Source organism: Antedon mediterranea, chromosome 1 (genome assembly GCF_964355755.1).
Source record: "Antedon mediterranea chromosome 1, ecAntMedi1.1, whole genome shotgun sequence".
NCBI classification, from domain to species: domain Eukaryota; kingdom Metazoa; phylum Echinodermata; class Crinoidea; order Comatulida; family Antedonidae; genus Antedon; species Antedon mediterranea.
In genome coordinates, this window is record NC_092670.1 from 40733042 (window position 1) to 40752720 (window position 19679).

Sequence of the window (19679 nt, forward strand, 5' to 3'; positions counted from 1 at the left end):
ACTATTATTTTATTAAAAGTATCATATCTATTACATGTCTGTTGATATCTTTATGTGTGAACAAAAATGCAAGCGCTGCATTCTGATGATCCATGTCGATCTGAAGATTCAACCAATCAGAGCACAGTGATTTTGTTTGCAGAGCAGACAATTAAAAAATAAGCGGTAAGGACCATGGAATGTGAATCTACGTGCAGCAAATAGGATGAAACATTTATATGACTCCTTATTTGTAAGTAAATCATTATTTATGGAATATAAATTGGGAGGAATACAAGTATAACAACAAAAGCGTAAAACCTACCTACCATGAAGGTAATTTTATAGCCAACTTTGGAGGAAAAGGTGAAGGTATGTTCGTTTATAAAGCTAACCTAGCTAGGCCTAGCCTTACATGACGATCGGAGCCGTCACGGGCCCTGATATGTAATAGAAAAGGGACTTGGAGACCATCTCTCCTGGTGGATTTATGGAGGCCTATTTGGTTTGATTTGATACATTTGTCTGATCATGCATGCCGTCGGTTTCAATTAAAGTAACTTTATTGGAAACATAATTTATAAAAACATATGAACCTACTAGGCCTAGGCCTACAATTCATCTAAATCCTTTAGGTCTATCAAAATAATTGCACAATTTACATATCAAACTAATGACAAATTTTTGCTTTATAAAAATAATGCCTTAATTAAAAACAAAATATATTGCAGTTTGACTTTTTTAAGCTAACAAATGAATGTTCTTAGATTGCAGATCCAGGTTGGAGGGTGGGTGAGCAGTGACAATGGCTATGAGCGCTCATTGACTAAACCCAGGGGCCCCGGAGGTTATGGGGCCCCTGAGCAGTGCCAAGAGGCATTGAAATATGTCGAAAGGGCTAAAAACGCCCAAGGCCTCCAGCATTGGAGGGCCACTTAGGGTTCCTAAACCAGGGGCCTCTGGTCTCTGCGTTATACCACTGTGGTTTGTTGGGGTGTCAGGTGTGGGTTGCAGATAGGCTTTTGACAGCTACTTTTTGATAGACTAATAATATATGTTAACGTTTCTTCACTGGAAGAAGCCTCTTCTTTTCTAATAACCAATTTGCAGCATTTATAAGAATAATTTTGGAATCTTCCATCATAAGCTACTTCTGAATTGATTGAAGCTTTTTCCAATATTTGTTAACCTCAACTCCTTCCCATGTTTTGTTTTCAAGTGGTTTAAAATACCTAGTAGAGAAAAAAGAAACATTAAATAAAGATCAGTACAATTTTTAGTATAATATATATTTTCAAAAGTTTCTAATGTTAAGGTATACTTACTTATCACTAACTTCCTGCATTGTCTGTAACTCTAATTGAGAGAGTGGTTCATGTACAACCAATAGGTTCTTCTCTAGGATATCAAGGCTGTAAGTACAAACCACATGTCATAATAATACCCGCACAAATTTATACAAAAAAATTTTTTTTGTCTATCTACCATAGGTAGGGTGATGGGAGGCTTCTAAAATTAAAATAATCGACAGGAAATTAAAAATGCAAAGATAGTCAGACAATTGAGTTAAGTTCAGCACTTTGTTTTACCATTTTTAGCACCTACTAAGACCACCTCCCCTCCACCAACTATTTCATAATCCTGGATCTGCTACTGTCTAGCTTACCTTGCAACACCACAAAGTGTGGTTGACACTTGTGAGAAAGAAGTACTGTAATAAACAGCCAATTTGGAGATATTTACGCCTTTGCTTTCACAGTATACAGCTGCTTCTTTGCAGGCTTTCTTAATATCGTCAGTAACTGGATGCCAGGAAGGAGGCCCTCTATTGCTGAGTAAACCCATTGAAATTGGTGAGGCATTTATTACACCTACTTTGTTCTCCTGCAAAGAAAAAAAAAACGGGAACAATTTTATTCCAGAATGTGGCGCAGTGGTAAGGCTTGCATTGAACTGGCAATCCAGAGGTTGTAGGTTCAAGATCTCGTTCAGTCAGTATTGAGTCCTTTAGCAATATTATTTATCCACTTTGTTCGCACTCAAGTGACGTAAATGGGTATTAATTTATGTATGAATAAATTATTATGCTTTTACCTCAAAATATGGAATGTGTTCCAAAAGTGAAGAATCATTTAGTGACAGATGGCAGTAACTCAATATGGTGTCTATTTTTACTGCACTGTGTTCAATAATTTTTCTACAAGAAAAGTAAATATTGTTTTTTTGTCACCAAGCAGGAATGTACACAGGAATGTACACCTTTTGAATGACTCGCCAAAGAAGCTTGCAAAGGCAGACGCAGATAATTTATTTTCACAACAATATTACTTTATAATAGGACATTTTCCTCATTTTAAAAATTGTTGAGGCCTGCTCGCAGCACCCTAAATTTTGTAATGCAAAGGAAATTAGGTTAAGTTCAGGAATTTTCAAAATCATACATCACCAAAGTTTTGCAATAATATCCATGATCAGTTTTGTATGTTCTACTTAGTACACTTACTTAAAATTGCCAAGTGGGTAGCCTGTTATACCAATGAAGCGTGCTTTACCACTTTGCTTAATCTTCTGAAGCGCTGGTAATGTCTCATTTAAGACAACATCAAGACTAGGTGCAAACTCCATATCATGGACCTACAATAACACAATACACTAAAGTGAAAAAACAGGATTTTTTTTCAATCGGTTGCCCTAAATTAAAATATTAATTGTCAAAAAAAGATAAAAGTAAATCATAATGTCGTTTAAGTTGTCAAAAGAAGGTGTTCACACACCAAGTGCAACCCCGCTGGACCCGCCCCTTAATCAGGACTGGATGCAAAGCATTTAGGATAGAAACAATTGAGTTCATTGTAGACCATACACCACAGTGGTCTAGTAACCAAAATTTAAACTATAAAACCGTGCCTTACACTATAGTATATGATTATATCGTACCTGAATAATATCATTCATTATAACATTCATTAATCGTACCATTGCACTCATAATTAAACATTCTTTATTTGTATATCGTACCTGAATAATATCCACATAGTCCAATCCAAGGTGCTGCAAACTTTCATCAACACTGCGGAGTGTCCTCTCTGCCGAGAAATCAAACATTTCAGCAACATTCGGTTTGTACCTACATACTTTGGTTGAAATGTAATATGCATTTCTTGGTATGTTTTTGAGTGCCTACAAAACAAAATTTCTGATGTAATACTTCAATACAATCCATTTATATGTTTTAATACCTCAATATAGCGCCTTCTATGTTATTTTACACTGAATAGATAGGCATTCCTGTGCTATTGACCATAACAATACATATACATAGCCCCGAAGCTATGCTCAATTATTTCAAAATAATGCAATTTTTATGGAGAATGCGAGAGAGAAATCTGCCAAATATATCTATGACAAAATTCTCACACATTATGTGAGATTTGGTGGCATGGATGGGATACCTTGCCAATAACCGTTTCTGATCTGCCATACCATGGTGCGGTGTCGATGAAGTTGATACCACTTTGAATTGCTGACTGTACAACTTTGATTGACTCATCATCATTGGTTGAAAAATAACCACCACCAACAACAGAGCCACCTGTAAATTTGAATATGTAAATGATTAACTATTTGTAAAATAACATAAATACTGTACATATTAATTAATCAACACTGATTACACAAGGTCATTTTGCAGATTTGAAATATGCAGATTAGTTATTATCAAAAATTTGTTTAAATTTATGAAAACGTTTTTCTTACCAAAGCTGATGCAGGAAACATTCATGCCTGTTTCTCCCAGAGGGCGGTATTTCATTTTTTGTACATCATCTTTGTTGTGAAATCCATCTACATAAGTGGATGGTAAACTGTCCAATAACAAGGAAAAGAATAGAGGATTTATTTTACAGTAAATAATAATAATATATGGAAAAATGGTTCTTCCTGTGGATGAATGTCATATTAAATCGAATTGGGCCAGAATTCATCATTAGACTGGGATTTAATTCATAATTGTTGTCAAAAAACGTCTTTTTATTTATTTATTTGTTTATTATTTTTAAAAAGTTTAAGAAACAAAACGTCCGCTGGTGGCGCTCGTAATGACGAATACAAACGCTAGACAACGCGTTTAATGGTCACTCACTCGTGACACAATTTTCTGGGATCCACCTCCAATTCCGTAAGTGGGAAACTATATTTAAAGATAAATAAACAATTCATGAATATAATACCACCAAACTTACGAGTTAAGATGACTACAATATAGTAAGCCCTAGCCTAGGCCCACTGTAATGAATATCCTACCTTTGTGCAGAACCGTTAGCTTTGAGGGTATTCATTGTATAAATAAATCAACAAACAAAATCAATTTGAACCAATTGTTGTTGTGTTGGTGTCGGTTGGTTTCCCTTGCAGCATACCAAAGAACGTTATTTGGTCGATGTACTCTAATCTAGATAGATGAATACAGTAATATAATTATTAATATTATGCAAACATTCATTCTACTGCAGTACAATAAAAATGATGTACCGCCCTCTAGGAGAATAGTTATTAATGGTACTTGTGGCTTTAGTGCAAGATTCTAAAAGTTTTGATAATTTTGAATGTAATGATTTGATGGGATGGTTAGATAATTAATTTGCATATTCAAACTTAATAGGTGTAAAAATATATTATATGTTATATATATGGTATAAATTAAATGAGGATAAACAATACATATTTTTGTTTTGTGAAATGGGAATGTTAATTGTACATATTCAAATTTACAGGTGGATCTCCCGTTAGTGGCATTTTATTATTCAACCAGCAATGATGGAGTCATTTAAAGTTGTCCAGTGGTATTACACAGTTAGCAGATTCAGGGGTGAAGTTATTATCGAGTAGGAAAAGTTTCGGTGGGGGAAAAAACATTTCCTTGTCAAATTAAGAAAATCATTTTAAAAACTTTGAAAACAGTATTGCCATCTTCACTAAGCATTCCATATTCTTCTCTGGTTCTTATATCAGCTTATTTATTATTTTGCTTGCAATTCAACACAGAAAACAAATTATATACTTTATACATACTTTGTTTGTTTTTATTTACAATAACTGTACAATAAACCAGTCAACCACTAATATAAAATTATGTTTTGAAAAACAAGTTGTTATATATCACAAATTGCAGCTAATTTATTTATCATGCACCTCTTTTGGTCCTGGGGTGAGGCTATCAGCACAGTCAGCTCATTGCACATTTATTGTTTAATTTTTGCAGTCAATCAGGACACATTATGCCTCCTTTTATGCAAGATTGACTGTGCATCTTATTCCTATTGGTTATGCACCTTCTGTAGTTTCCTATACCAATAGAGAACTTTACATTAGACACACAGTCAACTGTGCGGATAGAAAATATTAAATGACATGCATGATTGACCGTGCCGATAGTCACCCTAGTGTTCATCATTCACTTTCTTTTATGTTTGTGTCTCGTTGCCTTTCTAATTCATTTACCCATTCTTTAATTTCTTCATTTTGAAATTTGCCTGAAAAATAAATTGAAAGTGGTTGGGTTACTGCAGTAATAATATATAGTTATCCTGTTTACTCAAAAACAATTGGAGGAAATTTCCCCTTAGCAGGAGGCGGGTATTTTCCCCGTGATTAATGGGAAAGTAAAACACTATCAAACTAGTTTGACAAAAAAATGTGATGTGGCCAAATTTGGTAGTGATATGACATCATCATGTCTATATATGGGCACATCACATTTTTTTTACATAAACATAAAATTTGATAGTGTAGACAGAGCTTTATACTTTTTTTAATACCTTTAGTGCAATCAAAGAACTCCTGTAATGATCCTAGTTTATTTTCTTGCTTTTCATAATCAAATGCCTGTTGGATCATTTCATAACGGTCCAAATCTTTCACCCACTTTGCTTCTGGTGTGCTTTGCTGTTCATATTCCTAAAAGAGTGAAGGAACATTGAAATGGAATTTCATATTTGAATGTAGATTTGTGCAATTCAGTGTTTGCATTTATTTTGAGTTAATCAACTTCCAATCAAAACATGAGTCTCTCCATCCTCAACTTACAAGGTCTCACCCTGAATGCCCTCTATATTAGAGAGTGACGTACACTTATATGGTTAAGCGTGGTTCCCACTAGCGACGCAACACAAGGACGTAACGCAACGCAAGTAAATTGACCAATCACAAGCGATGGCTTATTCGCTTGTGATTGCCAACTGTCTATAACTTCGCTTGTCATTGGTTAAAATGCTTGCGTTGCGTTTACGTCCTTGCGTTACGTTCTAGTGGGACCCAAGCTTTACACAAGTAATCCCCTCTGTCTGTCATTTCTACCTGTTGCGTTACGTTCTAGTGGGAACCAAGCTTTACACAAGTAATCCCCTCTGTCTGTCATTTCTACCTGTTGCGTTACGTTCTAGTGGGAACCAAGCTTTACACAAGTAATCCCCTCTGTCTGTCATTTTTACCTGTTGCGTTACGTTCTAGTGGGACCCAAGCTTTACACAAGTAATCCCCCCTGTCTGTCATTTCTACCTGTTGCGTTACATTCTAGTGGGAACCAAGCTTTACACAAGTAATCCCCTCTGTCTGTCATTTCTACCTGTTGCGTTACGTTCTAGTGGGAACCAAGCTTTACACAAGTAATCCCCTCTGTCTGCCATTTCTACCTGTTGCGTTACGTTCTAGTGGGAACCAAGCTTTACACAAGTAATCCCCTCTGTCTGCCATTTCTACCTGTTGCGTTACGTTCTAGTGGGAACCAAGCTTTACACAAGTAATCCCCTCTGTCTGTCATTTCTACCTGTTGCGTTACGTTCTAGTGGGAACCAAGCTTTACACAAGTAATCCCCTCTGTCTGCCATTTCTACCTGTTGCGTTACGTTCTAGTGGGAACCAAGCTTTACACAAGTAATCCCCTCTGTCTGTCATTTCTACCTGTTGCGTTACGTTCTAGTGGGAACCAAGCTTTACACAAGTAATCCCCTCTGTCTGCCATTTCTACCTGTTGCGTTACGTTCTAGTGGGAACCAAGCTTTACACAAGTAATCCCCTCTGTCTGCCATTTCTACCTGTTGCGTTACGTTCTAGTGGGAACCAAGCTTTACACAAGTAATCCCCTCTGTCTGTCATTTCTACCTGTTGCGTTACGTTCTAGTGGGAACCAAGCTTTACACAAGTAATCCCCTCTGTCTGCCATTTCTACCTGTTGCGTTACGTTCTAGTGGGAACCAAGCTTTACACAAGTAATCCCCTCTGTCTGCCATTTCTACCTGTTGCGTTACGTTCTAGTGGGAACCAAGCTTTACACAAGTAATCCCCTCTGTCTGCCATTTCTACCTGTTGCGTTACGTTCTAGTGGGACCCAAGCTTTACACAAGTAATCCCCTCTGTCTGCCATTTCTACCTGTTGCGTTACGTTCTAGTGGGAACCAAGCTTTACACAAGTAATCCCCTCTGTCTGCCATTTCTACCTGTTGCGTTACGTTCTAGTGGGACCCAAGCTTTACACAAGTAATCCCCTCTGTCTGCCATTTCTACCTGTTGCGTTACGTTCTAGTGGGAACCAAGCTTTACACAAGTAATCCCCTCTGTCTGTCATTTCTACCTGTTGCGTTACGTTCTAGTGGGAACCAAGCTTTACACAAGTAATCCCCTCTGTCTGCCATTTCTACCTGTTAAGTTACGTTCTAGTGGGAACCAAGCTTTACACAAGTAATCCCCTCTGTCTGTCATTTCTACCTGTTGCGTTACGTTCTAGTGGGAACCAAGCTTTACACAAGTAATCCCCTCTGTCTGCCATTTCTACCTGTTAAGTTACGTTCTAGTGGGAACCAAGCTTTACACAAGTAATCCCCTCTGTCTGCCATTTCTACCTGTTGCGTTACATTCTAGTGGGAACCAAGCTTTACACAAGTAATCCCCTCTGTCTGTCATTTCTACCTGTTGCGTTACGTTCTAGTGGGACCCAAGCTTTACACAAGTAATCCCCTCTGTCTGCCATTTCTACCTGTTGCGTTACGTTCTAGTGGGACCCAAGCTTTACACAAGTAATCCCCTCTGTCTGCCATTTCTACCTGTTGCGTTACGTTCTAGTGGGAACCAAGCTTTACACAAGTAATCCCCTCTGTCTGCCATTTCTACCTGTTGCGTTACGTTCTAGTGGGAACCAAGCTTTACACAAGTAATCCCCTCTGTCTGCCATTTCTACCTGTTGCGTTACGTTCTAGTGGGACCCAAGCTTTACACAAGTAATCCCCTCTGTCTGCCATTTCTACCTGTTGCGTTACGTTCTAGTGGGAACCAAGCTTTACACAAGTAATCCCCTCTGTCTGCCATTTCTACCTGTTGCGTTACGTTCTAGTGGGACCCAAGCTTTACACAAGTAATCCCCTCTGTCTGCCATTTCTACCTGTTGCGTTACGTTCTAGTGGGAACCAAGCTTTACACAAGTAATCCCCTCTGTCTGTCATTTCTACCTGTTGCGTTACGTTCTAGTGGGAACCAAGCTTTACACAAGTAATCCCCTCTGTCTGCCATTTCTACCTGTTAAGTTACGTTCTAGTGGGAACCAAGCTTTACACAAGTAATCCCCTCTGTCTGTCATTTCTACCTGTTGCGTTACGTTCTAGTGGGAACCAAGCTTTACACAAGTAATCCCCTCTGTCTGCCATTTCTACCTGTTAAGTTACGTTCTAGTGGGAACCAAGCTTTACACAAGTAATCCCCTCTGTCTGCCATTTCTACCTGTTGCGTTACATTCTAGTGGGAACCAAGCTTTACACAAGTAATCCCCTCTGTCTGTCATTTCTACCTGTTGCGTTACGTTCTAGTGGGACCCAAGCTTTACACAAGTAAATCCCCTCTGTCTGCCATTTCTACCTGTTGCGTTACGTTCTAGTGGGAACCAAGCTTTACACAAGTAAATCCCCTCTGTCTGCCATTTCTACCTGTTGCGTTACGTTCTAGTGGGAACCAAGCTTTACACAAGTAATCCCCTCTGTCTGCCATTTCTACCTGTTGCGTTACGTTCTAGTGGGAACCAAGCTTTACACAAGTAAATCCCCTCTGTCTGCCATTTCTACCTGTTGCGTTACGTTCTAGTGGGAACCAAGCTTTACACAAGTAATCCCCTCTGTCTGCCATTTCTACCTGTTGCGTTACGTTCTAGTGGGAACCAAGCTTTACACAAGTAATCCCCTCTGTCTGCCATTTCTACCTGTTGCGTTACGTTCTAGTGGGAACCAAGCTTTACACAAGTAATCCCCTCTGTCTGCCATTTCTACCTGTTGCGTTACGTTCTAGTGGGAACCAAGCTTTACACAAGTAATCCCCTCTGTCTGCCATTTCTACCTGTTGCGTTACGTTCTAGTGGGACCCAAGCTTTACACAAGTAATCCCCCCTGTCTGTCATTTCTACCTGTTGCGTTACGTTCTAGTGGGAACCAAGCTTTACACAAGTAATCCCCTCTGTCTGCCATTTCTACCTGTTAAGTTACGTTCTAGTGGGAACCAAGCTTTACACAAGTAATCCCCTCTGTCTGTCATTTCTACCTGTTGCGTTACGTTCTAGTGGGAACCAAGCTTTACACAAGTAATCCCCTCTGTCTGCCATTTCTACCTGTTGCGTTACGTTCTAGTGGGAACCAAGCTTTACACAAGTAATCCCCTCTGTCTGTCATTTCTACCTGTTGCGTTACGTTCTAGTGGGAACCAAGCTTTACACAAGTAATCCCCTCTGTCTGCCATTTCTACCTGTTGCGTTACGTTCTAGTGGGAACCAAGCTTTACACAAGTAATCCCCTCTGTCTGCCATTTCTACCTGTTGCGTTACGTTCTAGTGGGAACCAAGCTTTACACAAGTAATCCCCTCTGTCTGCCATTTCTACCTGTTGCGTTACGTTCTAGTGGGAACCAAGCTTTACACAAGTAATCCCCTCTGTCTGCCATTTCTACCTGTCGCTGGATTTGAAACTGTATATTAAGAATTATTGCAAGAGGTTAGTAAAAGTTACCTTCCATAAAGTATATATTTCTTGACCGACTTCAGGTCCAGCTAGTTCAGTCAGTTCTTGCATTGCTTCCTAAACAAGTATCACATTATTATTATTAAAGATACTGCAAGTATTCTATGTATCCATATTTAATCATTTTATGAGATATATACTGTATATGTTTTTGAGGCTTTTAAAAATAGAATTTGATTTTTAAATATTTATTTATATGTGACTGCAATATTTAAAATCCCACCTGTTCTCGGCGATATTTTTCGTCCTTGGATACATTGTCAAATGGTGTTATATCACCCACAATACATTCTGCCATGTCATGAATTAATGCTAGCTTCATGATCCTGAAAATAAAAAATTAACAACTTAAGAGTAAATTTGAGATGGTCTAATACAACGGGTAACCACTCTTCCAAAAGATGCACTGGGTTCAAGTGCACACGCCATGTGTACACTTGATTTCAAGTTTTAAGTCCCTATCTAAGAGGAACTTGCTAGAATACCACCAGAACTATGGTCGAGAAAAACCTTGAACCTGTGCCGGGTTGTGACCTGCTTGGCCACTCTGCTTGGCCACTCGACTTGACTACCAATATGGTAGTTACATTTTGCGGATAACATACTGTACCTGTTTTTATTGACGCCAGTTGATGATGGTATAAACATACTCATAATGGCCATTCTATACATGTGGTCTGGTACACTCTCTGGATTGCTAACCCTAGTACGAACCCATCCAGCACGTTTTATAGTCTACAAAGAAAACATATTATATTTTTAGGTTTGTTAATCTTTTTTTCAATTCTGGTATACAAAATGCATTTTGAATAGGCCTAGGCCTCTATTATGCCATGTGGAGAAAATGTATTATTATTATTAAATATTATTGTTATATTTTATTTATATTATTATTTATTAATATTACATGATGATGATTGACACTTTTTGATTGTTGGATTTTAGAAACAAAAGAGTAATTTATTGGTAGAATGTGTAGGCCTATGCCTAGGTAGATCTAGTTTAAATGGAGGATCGGGCCTAGCTAGATCTACACTCTCTACTAGTACTAGCTAGCCTAGGCCTAGCCTAGCTAGCTAAGCTAGACTAGGTTTGGATTTATACTAAAGTAGGAGCCGAGCCTAGCTGTCACAACCGGGCCCAGACGCGATTTTTTTGTCCTAACTAAAAGAAATGCAAACAAAATATTGAAATTTAAAACTATAATGTTAAATGAACACCTTTAGCTTATGGATCATTGAGAAAAACCTTAACATTTTCATCTGTGGAGAGGAAGAAACACCGTCATTATTCACTTCCAACTTCCTTTCCATTTCTTTGAAAAGGTTTCGTTCCGGATGGATTCGATTGCAGTAGTAAAGTTGTAGTCCCCATGAGTTGACAACCAAATAATAATAATCTTGCGGATCACAACGACTAAAAGAGTCTTCACATTACATACAGTTTTTTTTGTTACGTATTTTGTGCCATGGCGCAAACAACATGGCTGCCTCCATGACGAAGGTACTGGGTCAGAGATTTTTCGAATTAAACCGAGTTTATTGTTTTATAAGATCGATTTCTTCTACTAGATATATTAGTTCTAAAGAAACTAATAACAAAGAACCCAATAATATTTCAGTGGAATCAAACAGTGTTTCCTCTGATGTAAATGAACATTCAAAGTTAGGTGGCTTTGCGCAGGCCTTTGCCAAATTCACCGACCGGCTTGAAGAGCAGTACAAAGCCGCTGCTCTAGCAAGGGACGAACCGACCAAACATCAGTCCTTTGCTACCTTATTTAGAAACTCTGCTTTTGTTAATCTTGGTAACATAAAAGGTCAAATAGTAATTGGAAAGATATTTCATATTGTTGAAGATGATCTGTATATTGATTTTGGAGGAAAATTGCATTGTGTTTGTGAGAGACCATCAGAAAATGCATCGTAAGTTATTGTTTTGATGTACATAAATTAAAAAGTAAAATTTCCCAGTATAATTATCAGTATGCCATCGATAGTATATACCCAACATAAAATAATTTATTAGACATGCATCTTTAATTTAAAGTTATTGGTTTGAAAATGAATACGTTAGAATTTACTATCATTACAAGACAATTTTATTGACTTAAGTTTAATTAAAATATTTTTTTTTCACAGAAAATATGTTCGTGGAGCAAGAGTTCGTTTACTATTGAAAGATTTTGAGATGGCTGAACACTTTATAGGTGCCAAACAAGACCTCACTCTGTTAGAAGCGGATGCACAACTTCTGGGCTTGCAAGAGGCTCAATACTTTCAAGCAAGCACTGATTTATTAGAGGATAAACAGACGAACCAATGAGATTGTAGCTGAAAACACTTATAGTAACAACAACATCCATTGTGAAATTGGTACGGTCTTTAACACATCCTTGTGACTGTGGAACATGTACTTTTCTGAGAAAAAAAATGTTCTAAATCGGTACATATCTGACATGTAGAAATTTAAAAAAAAAATTTTGTTGTTGTTGAAATATACTGTAATCTGTGAGAACGGTATGCTATCTGTTGCACTGCAAAACAAATTGGATATCTACCTACCACTTTTCAAACTCTGAAGATTTATCATGATGACCAGACTTAATATTGACTAATTTAATAGTTAGTAATAGATAAAACATTAACTGACCAAGTTTATTTCAAAACTAAACTCCACCCATTTTGTTATCAATTTGTTTTGTACTTGAGTCCATCAAGTAAAAATTGTGCATTTCTCGCATTAAGAGTCCATTATAATGGTTTTGTACAGCTCATATTATTCCTAGAAAAAAACAGCTCTTTTCTGATATCTTGGATTGGGACGGTATGTATTGCAGTGAATGAAAAAGGGCACCATTAGGATTTATTAATTTCTCTTTCCTCCTGTTGAGTTGATTCACAAAGTAGTCTAGGTTCCAGGCGGAGTTTTGACTTAACACTAGTAAAATGATCAATATTTTGGCAAATATGGCGTTTCATACGTAGGCCTACTACTTTGACTGGTGGACTACCATCTTGGGGCAAGTCTATTCACAAAGAAGAAATAAAAACACAAACTATGATCTAAATTAGCATTCAGTTTATTCTCTTGAATAACATTTGAAGCATAAATTGATATAGGTACATTTTTAAAGACATTTGTATTACTGTATTAGCAACTGTACAAGGAGTACCAGGCAGGTCCACATGATACAAACATTACTCATTTTAACAAAACATACATTATATTTAATATTTTTTTACATTAAATGTCTGCATAGATTCACATTTCACAACTTGTATAGCATTTTGTAACACCATATTATTTTGCCATACAATTGCGAATAAAGAACAAATATGGATTTTTTTTTATAAATATGAAATAAAGAATAAATAAATATCAAATAATAAGATTAAATACATTTTTTAAAGAATGTTTCAAACTAAGTTCTTACCTAGACAGCAGAAAGACACCAACTTAAATGTTACTAAGATTCTATATTTACAAAATTAATGGTTTCTCGTTTTATGTTTATTCGTTAATTAAAGCAATTAAAGATGTATTATCCCAAAAAAAAATGAAGAATAATAAAATACTTTTTTTCTAGTTTATATTCAGTTTTAATCAAGTAATTGACTGTAGGAAAAAAATAAAAATAATAATTTCACTTATAAAATTAAATGGAAAAAATTAATCAAAAACCATTGTCTGACAGACAATTTAACTTATAGTGCTTTTTGCTTTAAATTACAGTATTTTCTCATGGTAAATCATTTTTTTCCCAATCTGATTTTAAGTGAAACCTATTTTGTAAAATGGCATATTCAACAAAAAAAAAGAAAATAGAGGGGCCATTATATCTTTAACTCTTCCTTGGTTGTATCAAACAAAACAGTTAGTAAACCCGTAGCCAGCAGGGTTTGTAAGCTACGAAACAAACCACTTTTAAGCTAATTTAAATACAGTGATAATAAATAGGCCTAACTCATGACAATTCTTTAGGCCAATCCTACCTATCCAGCAGGCAAATTTGAGACCTGAAATAAATCTTTTCTCCCCCATATTCTTTGCTTGTGCTCACACTTGCCTGTTTTTTGAAGGAAAAAAGAACCCCATGTAAAAATCCTGGCTATAGGCTTGAGTTGAGTGAAGGATTCCCTCAACAGTATCACCCATCCCAATGTTTATTACCAAGGAGAGAATGTAATACACTAATTAAATGAATACCCTTCTCCTTAAGAGTCACCTCTATAATTAGTAAAGGTGTGGGATAACGCTATCAAATACTAAAACACTGAAAAATACAATGAAAGACTATACAAGAATTATGATGATAATTTCTAAAACAAATCAAAATATTTGACACTAATACTACAAGTACTGTAAAACAAAACTAAAGTTTAAAATAATTACCATTTTCCCTAAAACAAATATAATACTTAAATGTAGAGGTAGACACTGAAAATATGATTTTGAAGTTGAAACGTTTGCCAAAATAAGTCGAAGCCAATTGAAATATAATATATACAATTGTATGATGCTTTACTTTAGGTAGAATATAATGTTTACTTAATTATTAAATATTGTTTAAATATTCATAATAAAAATGTTTTTTTATTATCAACAAACATTACTAAGTCATTTTAACAATTCACTTTTTCATATCTTAAAATGTCATACCAACTGCACATAGTCAGTAAATTGATATCGCAAACAATTGTATCAATATCTTGTTGAATTACACCAATGTTTCCAATATAAAACAAGCAAGGCACAATAGGTAATTGTTTTTGTGGTGCCACATAACATACTCGACAATAAGACATTTCTTGTGAAGAATATATTTGAATGATAAACATGCAGTAGATAGTTCTTCCGTTGAATCTGGACAGAATGATATAATTGTTAAACTTAGCAATGTTTTCTGTGGCATTTTCAGGACATATCCAGTAGATTATGTATTTTGTTGACGATGGACAACGCCTATTAGTTAATATTATTTGTTATCTTAGGCCTAATGGCCAGCTACTACATAGAGGCTAGGCCCACGTCACTACAAAAACAAATTAACAATCCCTTCCCACGTGTGCTCCGAACATGTGTGTTTGGCCTTTCACGCATCAGTGCACCTCATTAGAATACTTATATCACGATGTTAAATTCTTTGTGAACGCTCTTCCTGTTAACGTGATATTCAATATCACGTTACGAAAGCACGATAAAATCTTATGTGAACGTGGCTATTATGCTTTGAATCCAGGAATTCTATCTAATGCCATCTAATCCCACCTGATCCCATCTAATCATAATCCCAGAGAATGCGGACAATTATCCCATGACTGATCTAGGTATATGCTCTTCCAAGATTACCAGGTGTACTTGAGGGGTAAACGACCACATAGGATTTAAATTGATAAAGTTGTTTGACGTTTTCATTATCATTAAATCTCTTTGATGCATTCATGTTAAATATGGTAGAGACCCTGTTATAATACTAAAGATAAAAGATTACAAAATGTGACCAATTTCAACCAATAAATATCTCATGCATAAATATAATCAACAATTTATCGAAACATTCATAATAAACATCTATTTTGCCAAGAAAGTGTATCATTTGGCAGACTTAATTAAATAAGATAAAATAGGCTATAAAAACAGTATATTATGCTATTAAAGTAATTGAAATATATTGCCATGTTTATACTATTACTTTGAAACAGAATTTGTGGAAATGAAAGACTATAAAATTATACATTAACAACTGCAACTTTTAAATAACATAGCAACTAAAATGTTATTGTTAGGAAATGAATATAATGAAGCAAATAATATTGTGAAAGCAGGGAAGAGACCAGGTTTGTGAAGTAGGTGTGCGCTGATAATAGACTTTTAGCTTTGGCGCCCGCAAGAGTTCAAGGGCACGCCTCCATTTGCAGCGATGATTTAACTATTTTACGATATGTTTATATTCTTACTATTACTCATAATTTGTTAAATAAGTGATTTTTAAAAGCTTATTTTTGTATGTCAAACCGTGGCCACCCTATTTCTACCCCGAAATGATAATATCCTAATATATTATGGCAATTTCACAAATAGAGAAGAGAAACAAAAACAAACATTACAAACTTAGCATCAACTGTTAAAAATTACAAATATTTCAGCCAATCGGTGCATATTAACATTTGTTTATTAAGCAGTTTGCATTGGTTTACCTTAATTCCTTAAAAACGAACGATAATGTAACTTGAAAGTGGAATATCTAAAGTTTGGTTAGTATTATGACATCATAAAAATAACCACAGCAATTATAGTAAATTGTACAAAAAAGATTTGCACAATCATAATTTCACCCCACCCTAAAAATTTGTATTCGAATAAATATGTGGATACCTTGATTTCTATTTCTTTTTGGAAACTTAATAGGGAGTTTTCGATTTGCAGCGAACAACGACCTAACTAGGTCAATCATGTGTCATCGGTCATCTTGTGGATCAAGAAACCATCAAAACTGTGTCAAGGTGGGGAGCGCGAAGAGGTTCCAATATCCCCTGCATGCGCACATTGAATTAACACGACATATTTTGGTCGTCGGTCGCCACAAATCAAAAGCTCTCATATCCTTCATTGTAGGCATACACTATGACCTCATAGGTTTGTATATAAATACCATTTATCAAAGTTGCACATAAGAACAATACCTACAAATGTTTAAGCATGTGAACACGTACTTGAGTACGGTAAAAAGGCACACATATTTGTCCATTTATGCAGGTGTATATTGGGTAATAACATGCTTGAAGGAACCCACCATAGACTAGTGAGGCCAAGCTAAATTGTATTTGCTTACATCCAACAGTATTTACTTCACAAATTACATATTGATATTGATACCGTACTTAAGTACAAAATTAGGGCAGACTGGTATATTTTGAAACCTTCTGTAGACCTAGAATGTATGCGTGCACAGAGTACCATAACAATCACAAGTGTAACAGTTCCCTATCAAAGGAAAACAGTATATTCTTTCTGAATGATATTTATTCAAGTACTGCAATGCCAAGACCAAAACTTATATAGAGACATGCTTATAATCAAAATGTAAACATACCAACCAGACATCATATTAATATGTAAGCTGTTACTTAGCCACAATAAATGTGGCAAATCTGCTGAGATAATGTTAGATTTCAATCCAAAGCTTATTTGCTTCAATCGCTAAACTCTTAAAGTAAACCAATTTATTAGTGATATCATTTGTGAATTGTAAACAAACCTGGATATTGCTCAACGAATTATTTCATATTGATTTTTGTTACAAAAACAAGCAGAATTAGGTCTGTTTATGATAAAAATCACCAGTCAGGAGAGTTTAAATCAATGTTGGGTTTATTTTTCATAAACAAAATGTATTTTCTGATAGTTTAATGCACACACAATTGATTCAATTTACTCCCAAACACAACTTGAATATTTTGTGCAACCACATCATGGCTACCACTGAGTCTGAAAATGATCGAACCAAGTTTTGATGCTCATAAAGCAAGGCCGTAGCCACCAGTATAGTTAGTAAGGCTGCAACCTAACCACTTTTTGACAACAGAGGCCTTGACAACCCAATGGCTTGAACAGAGATTGTCCTCTTTTCTTTCGAAAGCCGCACCACTTTATTTCTGGTGGCTACATCACTGTAAAGTAAACCATGATAGTAATGATAATAATCTGTTGTGAGGTAATAAGGTGGTTCCATCTTCTAAGGCGCCTCTGTGTAATATACTGAATAAAAAAAAAAAATAAAAAAAAAAAAAACACTACCTAAATATTAGGCTTTTTGTAATATTAGTCTGTTCAAATTCTTGTTTCTCTATCTTCCCCAGGAAGAAGTGCATCATCAGACTTGGATGATTCTGAATCTTCTTTGGACGGAGCAACAGACACGAGGGGAACATCAATCTGTGATGTTGGATTGTCATCCGTGCTTGATTCTGTGACCTCAAGCGTCGGATTAAAGGAACTGTTAAACGTGTAAGGCGGCGTTGGAGGCGGGAGTGTCGATAGCAACGATTGAGTGTTTGAAAGTTGTTGCAGAAGGTCAGATTCAACTGGGGTAATTATTGATGATGTACTCGAAGGGTCATCTTGAATTTCTAATTTACTTGGTTTGTTATAAACATGTCCTCTTGTGTGTCGTTTAAATCCTTTAGGAGATCTTGGAGAAATATCAATTAAATCTTTTACAACCTCGCCATTTTTGTTATTACTACTTCCTTCGCCTGCACCTCCACTGCTTTCACCTTCACCGCTCATTTCACAAATAGCACCTTCAACGCTACTATCTGACCTTCGACCTTGCCTTTGATTATCATCCCTATATAGTTCAATCAACATGTCAAGTTTTCTGTCGACTAAGTTCATTTTCCTTTCAACACGCGTGACTCTAGTGTTGAGGCTCATTGATGGGTCAAACACATCAATAGAGCCTAGTCTACCTTTTCTTCTTTCTTGAACAGGCTTGCCTAGAGTTTGGTCCAAGCTAAAAGACAAATTGTAAAATCGTTTATTATTTATATTTTCTTTTAAAATGAAGAAACAATAACTTATTTCTGCATGCTTATAATACGGGGGGTTTCCCTTGCCATACCATACCCATCTATATTATAGTTTGTCAAAAATAATATAAAAAATACTTTCTTTTATAGCTGGGAGAACCAACCCATTCGCAACCCCCCTTTAAAAACTTGTCTAGTCAATAGTTACAGGTTTTAATGAAATTAAGTGTCAGTATCATTTATTCATTAAAGCTTGGTTTGCGACATGTTTATAAATTTCAATTTGAAACATAAAAAAACCGAGAGTATAGATAAAAAAATCAAAGTAATGGCTGAATTGGCTTTAGTGAGTTTGACATGATAGCCTAGTTTGTAAACGACCTTTTTACGCTAATTCCAAAAAAAAACAAGGACACATGTTGGTAATGAAACTGCTGTATCTTATTACATGGGATCAAAAAGTAATAGAAACCTGCACAAAGTCTACAAATCATATATACAAGTTTCTCATAAAAAATTGCCGTTAAATCGTGAAACTCGTACTTAGTAGATGACTAAATCTCAGCACTGATAAGGATTAATGGTAAAATATCGGCTAATTTTCTGCATTCTATTAAGAGTCTCACTCTAGGTAAAGGTTATACAAAATTTCAGAATTCACAAAAATTTAAGTGAAAATGCTTCAAGTATACATTTATTTAACTGAAATATATATTTTTTTAAATATTAATTAGGGAATATTATATTTTCAATACAGTATTTGTACAATTTCTAAAGTGGTTCAGTAATTAATATATAAAAAAAGCCAAACATTGATAATAAAATTAAATGTAATGTTTTATTTATTCATTTTTAAAAAACATTAAATAAACAGATAATGGAAGTATAGATCTCATTGCAGAGGGCAATAAAAAAACAATTTTTTAAATGGTCAATTAACTGCTGCCAAAAATGGTGTGGGGACGCACTTGGGGGTAGAAAGATTAGAGATACCACTATCACCGGGATTGCCGTGACCAAGCTTCCAAAACATCACTTAACAAAAAACAATTACACAAAAATTATTATTTAAAAAAAAAATTAAAGATCTTACTTTGCTTGCAAGCTTTTTATTCTAGCT

The 19679-nt window shown here is 35.6% G+C and overlaps 4 protein-coding genes across 5 annotated transcripts in view; 1 reads left to right on the forward strand and 3 right to left on the reverse strand.

The window, feature by feature from the left end:
* Nucleotides 1–3: 3 nt before the first annotated feature.
* LOC140040215 (uncharacterized) lies at nt 4–4394 on the reverse strand. Its single transcript, XM_072085979.1, has 9 exons — nt 4282–4394; nt 3736–3842; nt 3432–3571; nt 2998–3159; nt 2483–2613; nt 2074–2176; nt 1646–1863; nt 1305–1391; nt 4–1211 (listed from the first exon to the last, which is right to left on the reverse strand). The coding sequence occupies exons 1-9, from the start codon at nt 4314–4316 to the stop codon at nt 1127–1129; spliced, it is 1068 nt and encodes a 355-aa protein (XP_071942080.1). The 5' UTR covers nt 4317–4394; the 3' UTR covers nt 4–1126.
* Nucleotides 4395–5052: 658 nt separating this feature from the next.
* On the reverse strand, nt 5053–11367 carry LOC140050173 (5'-deoxynucleotidase HDDC2-like). The gene is made up of 6 exons (XM_072095247.1): nt 11246–11367; nt 10636–10760; nt 10249–10351; nt 10014–10082; nt 5796–5934; nt 5053–5510 (listed from the first exon to the last, which is right to left on the reverse strand). Exons 1-6 carry the CDS (start codon nt 11336–11338, stop codon nt 5428–5430), a joined length of 612 nt encoding a protein of 203 aa, XP_071951348.1. The 5' UTR covers nt 11339–11367; the 3' UTR covers nt 5053–5427.
* Nucleotides 11368–11497: 130 nt separating this feature from the next.
* On the forward strand, nt 11498–13138 carry LOC140040256 (small ribosomal subunit protein bS1m-like). Its single transcript, XM_072086051.1, has 2 exons — nt 11498–11950; nt 12167–13138. Exons 1-2 carry the CDS (start codon nt 11508–11510, stop codon nt 12348–12350), a joined length of 627 nt encoding a protein of 208 aa, XP_071942152.1. The 5' UTR covers nt 11498–11507; the 3' UTR covers nt 12351–13138.
* LOC140040234 (potassium voltage-gated channel subfamily KQT member 1-like) overlaps nt 13092–19679 on the reverse strand; it is a 95726-nt gene continuing 89138 nt past the window's right edge. For both annotated transcript variants that reach the window (XM_072086011.1, XM_072086002.1), the window contains one exon: nt 13092–18543. In XM_072086011.1, coding sequence (XP_071942112.1) covers nt 17859–18543 — 685 coding nt within the window. In that variant the 3' untranslated portion in view covers nt 13092–17858. The remainder of the gene's footprint in view (nt 18544–19679) is intronic.

Excerpts from the sequence above, each read along its gene's own strand:
- LOC140040215 (XM_072085979.1), bottom strand. The coding sequence starts at position 4,316 with ATGAATACCCTCAAAGCTAACGGTTCTGCACAAAG. Across the intron at positions 3,572-3,735 it reads TGTTTCCTGCATCAGCTTTG|GTGGCTCTGTTGTTGGTGGT; the intron begins GTAAGAAAAACG and ends TCAAATTTACAG. Across the intron at positions 2,177-2,482 it reads TACCCACTTGGCAATTTTAA|AAAAATTATTGAACACAGTG; the intron begins GTAAGTGTACTA and ends CTTTTCTTGTAG.
- LOC140050173 (XM_072095247.1), bottom strand. The coding sequence starts at position 11,338 with ATGGAAAGGAAGTTGGAAGTGAATAATGACGGTGTTTCTTCCTCTCCA. Across the intron at positions 10,352-10,635 it reads ACTGGCGTCAATAAAAACAG|GATCATGAAGCTAGCATTAA; the intron begins GTACAGTATGTT and ends TTTTATTTTCAG. Across the intron at positions 5,935-10,013 it reads AAATATATACTTTATGGAAG|GAATATGAACAGCAAAGCAC; the intron begins GTAACTTTTACT and ends TCACTCTTTTAG.
- LOC140040256 (XM_072086051.1), top strand. The coding sequence starts at position 11,508 with ATGGCTGCCTCCATGACGAAGGTACTGGGTCAGAGATTTTTCGAATTA. Across the intron at positions 11,951-12,166 it reads AGACCATCAGAAAATGCATC|AAAATATGTTCGTGGAGCAA; the intron begins GTAAGTTATTGT and ends TTTTTTTCACAG.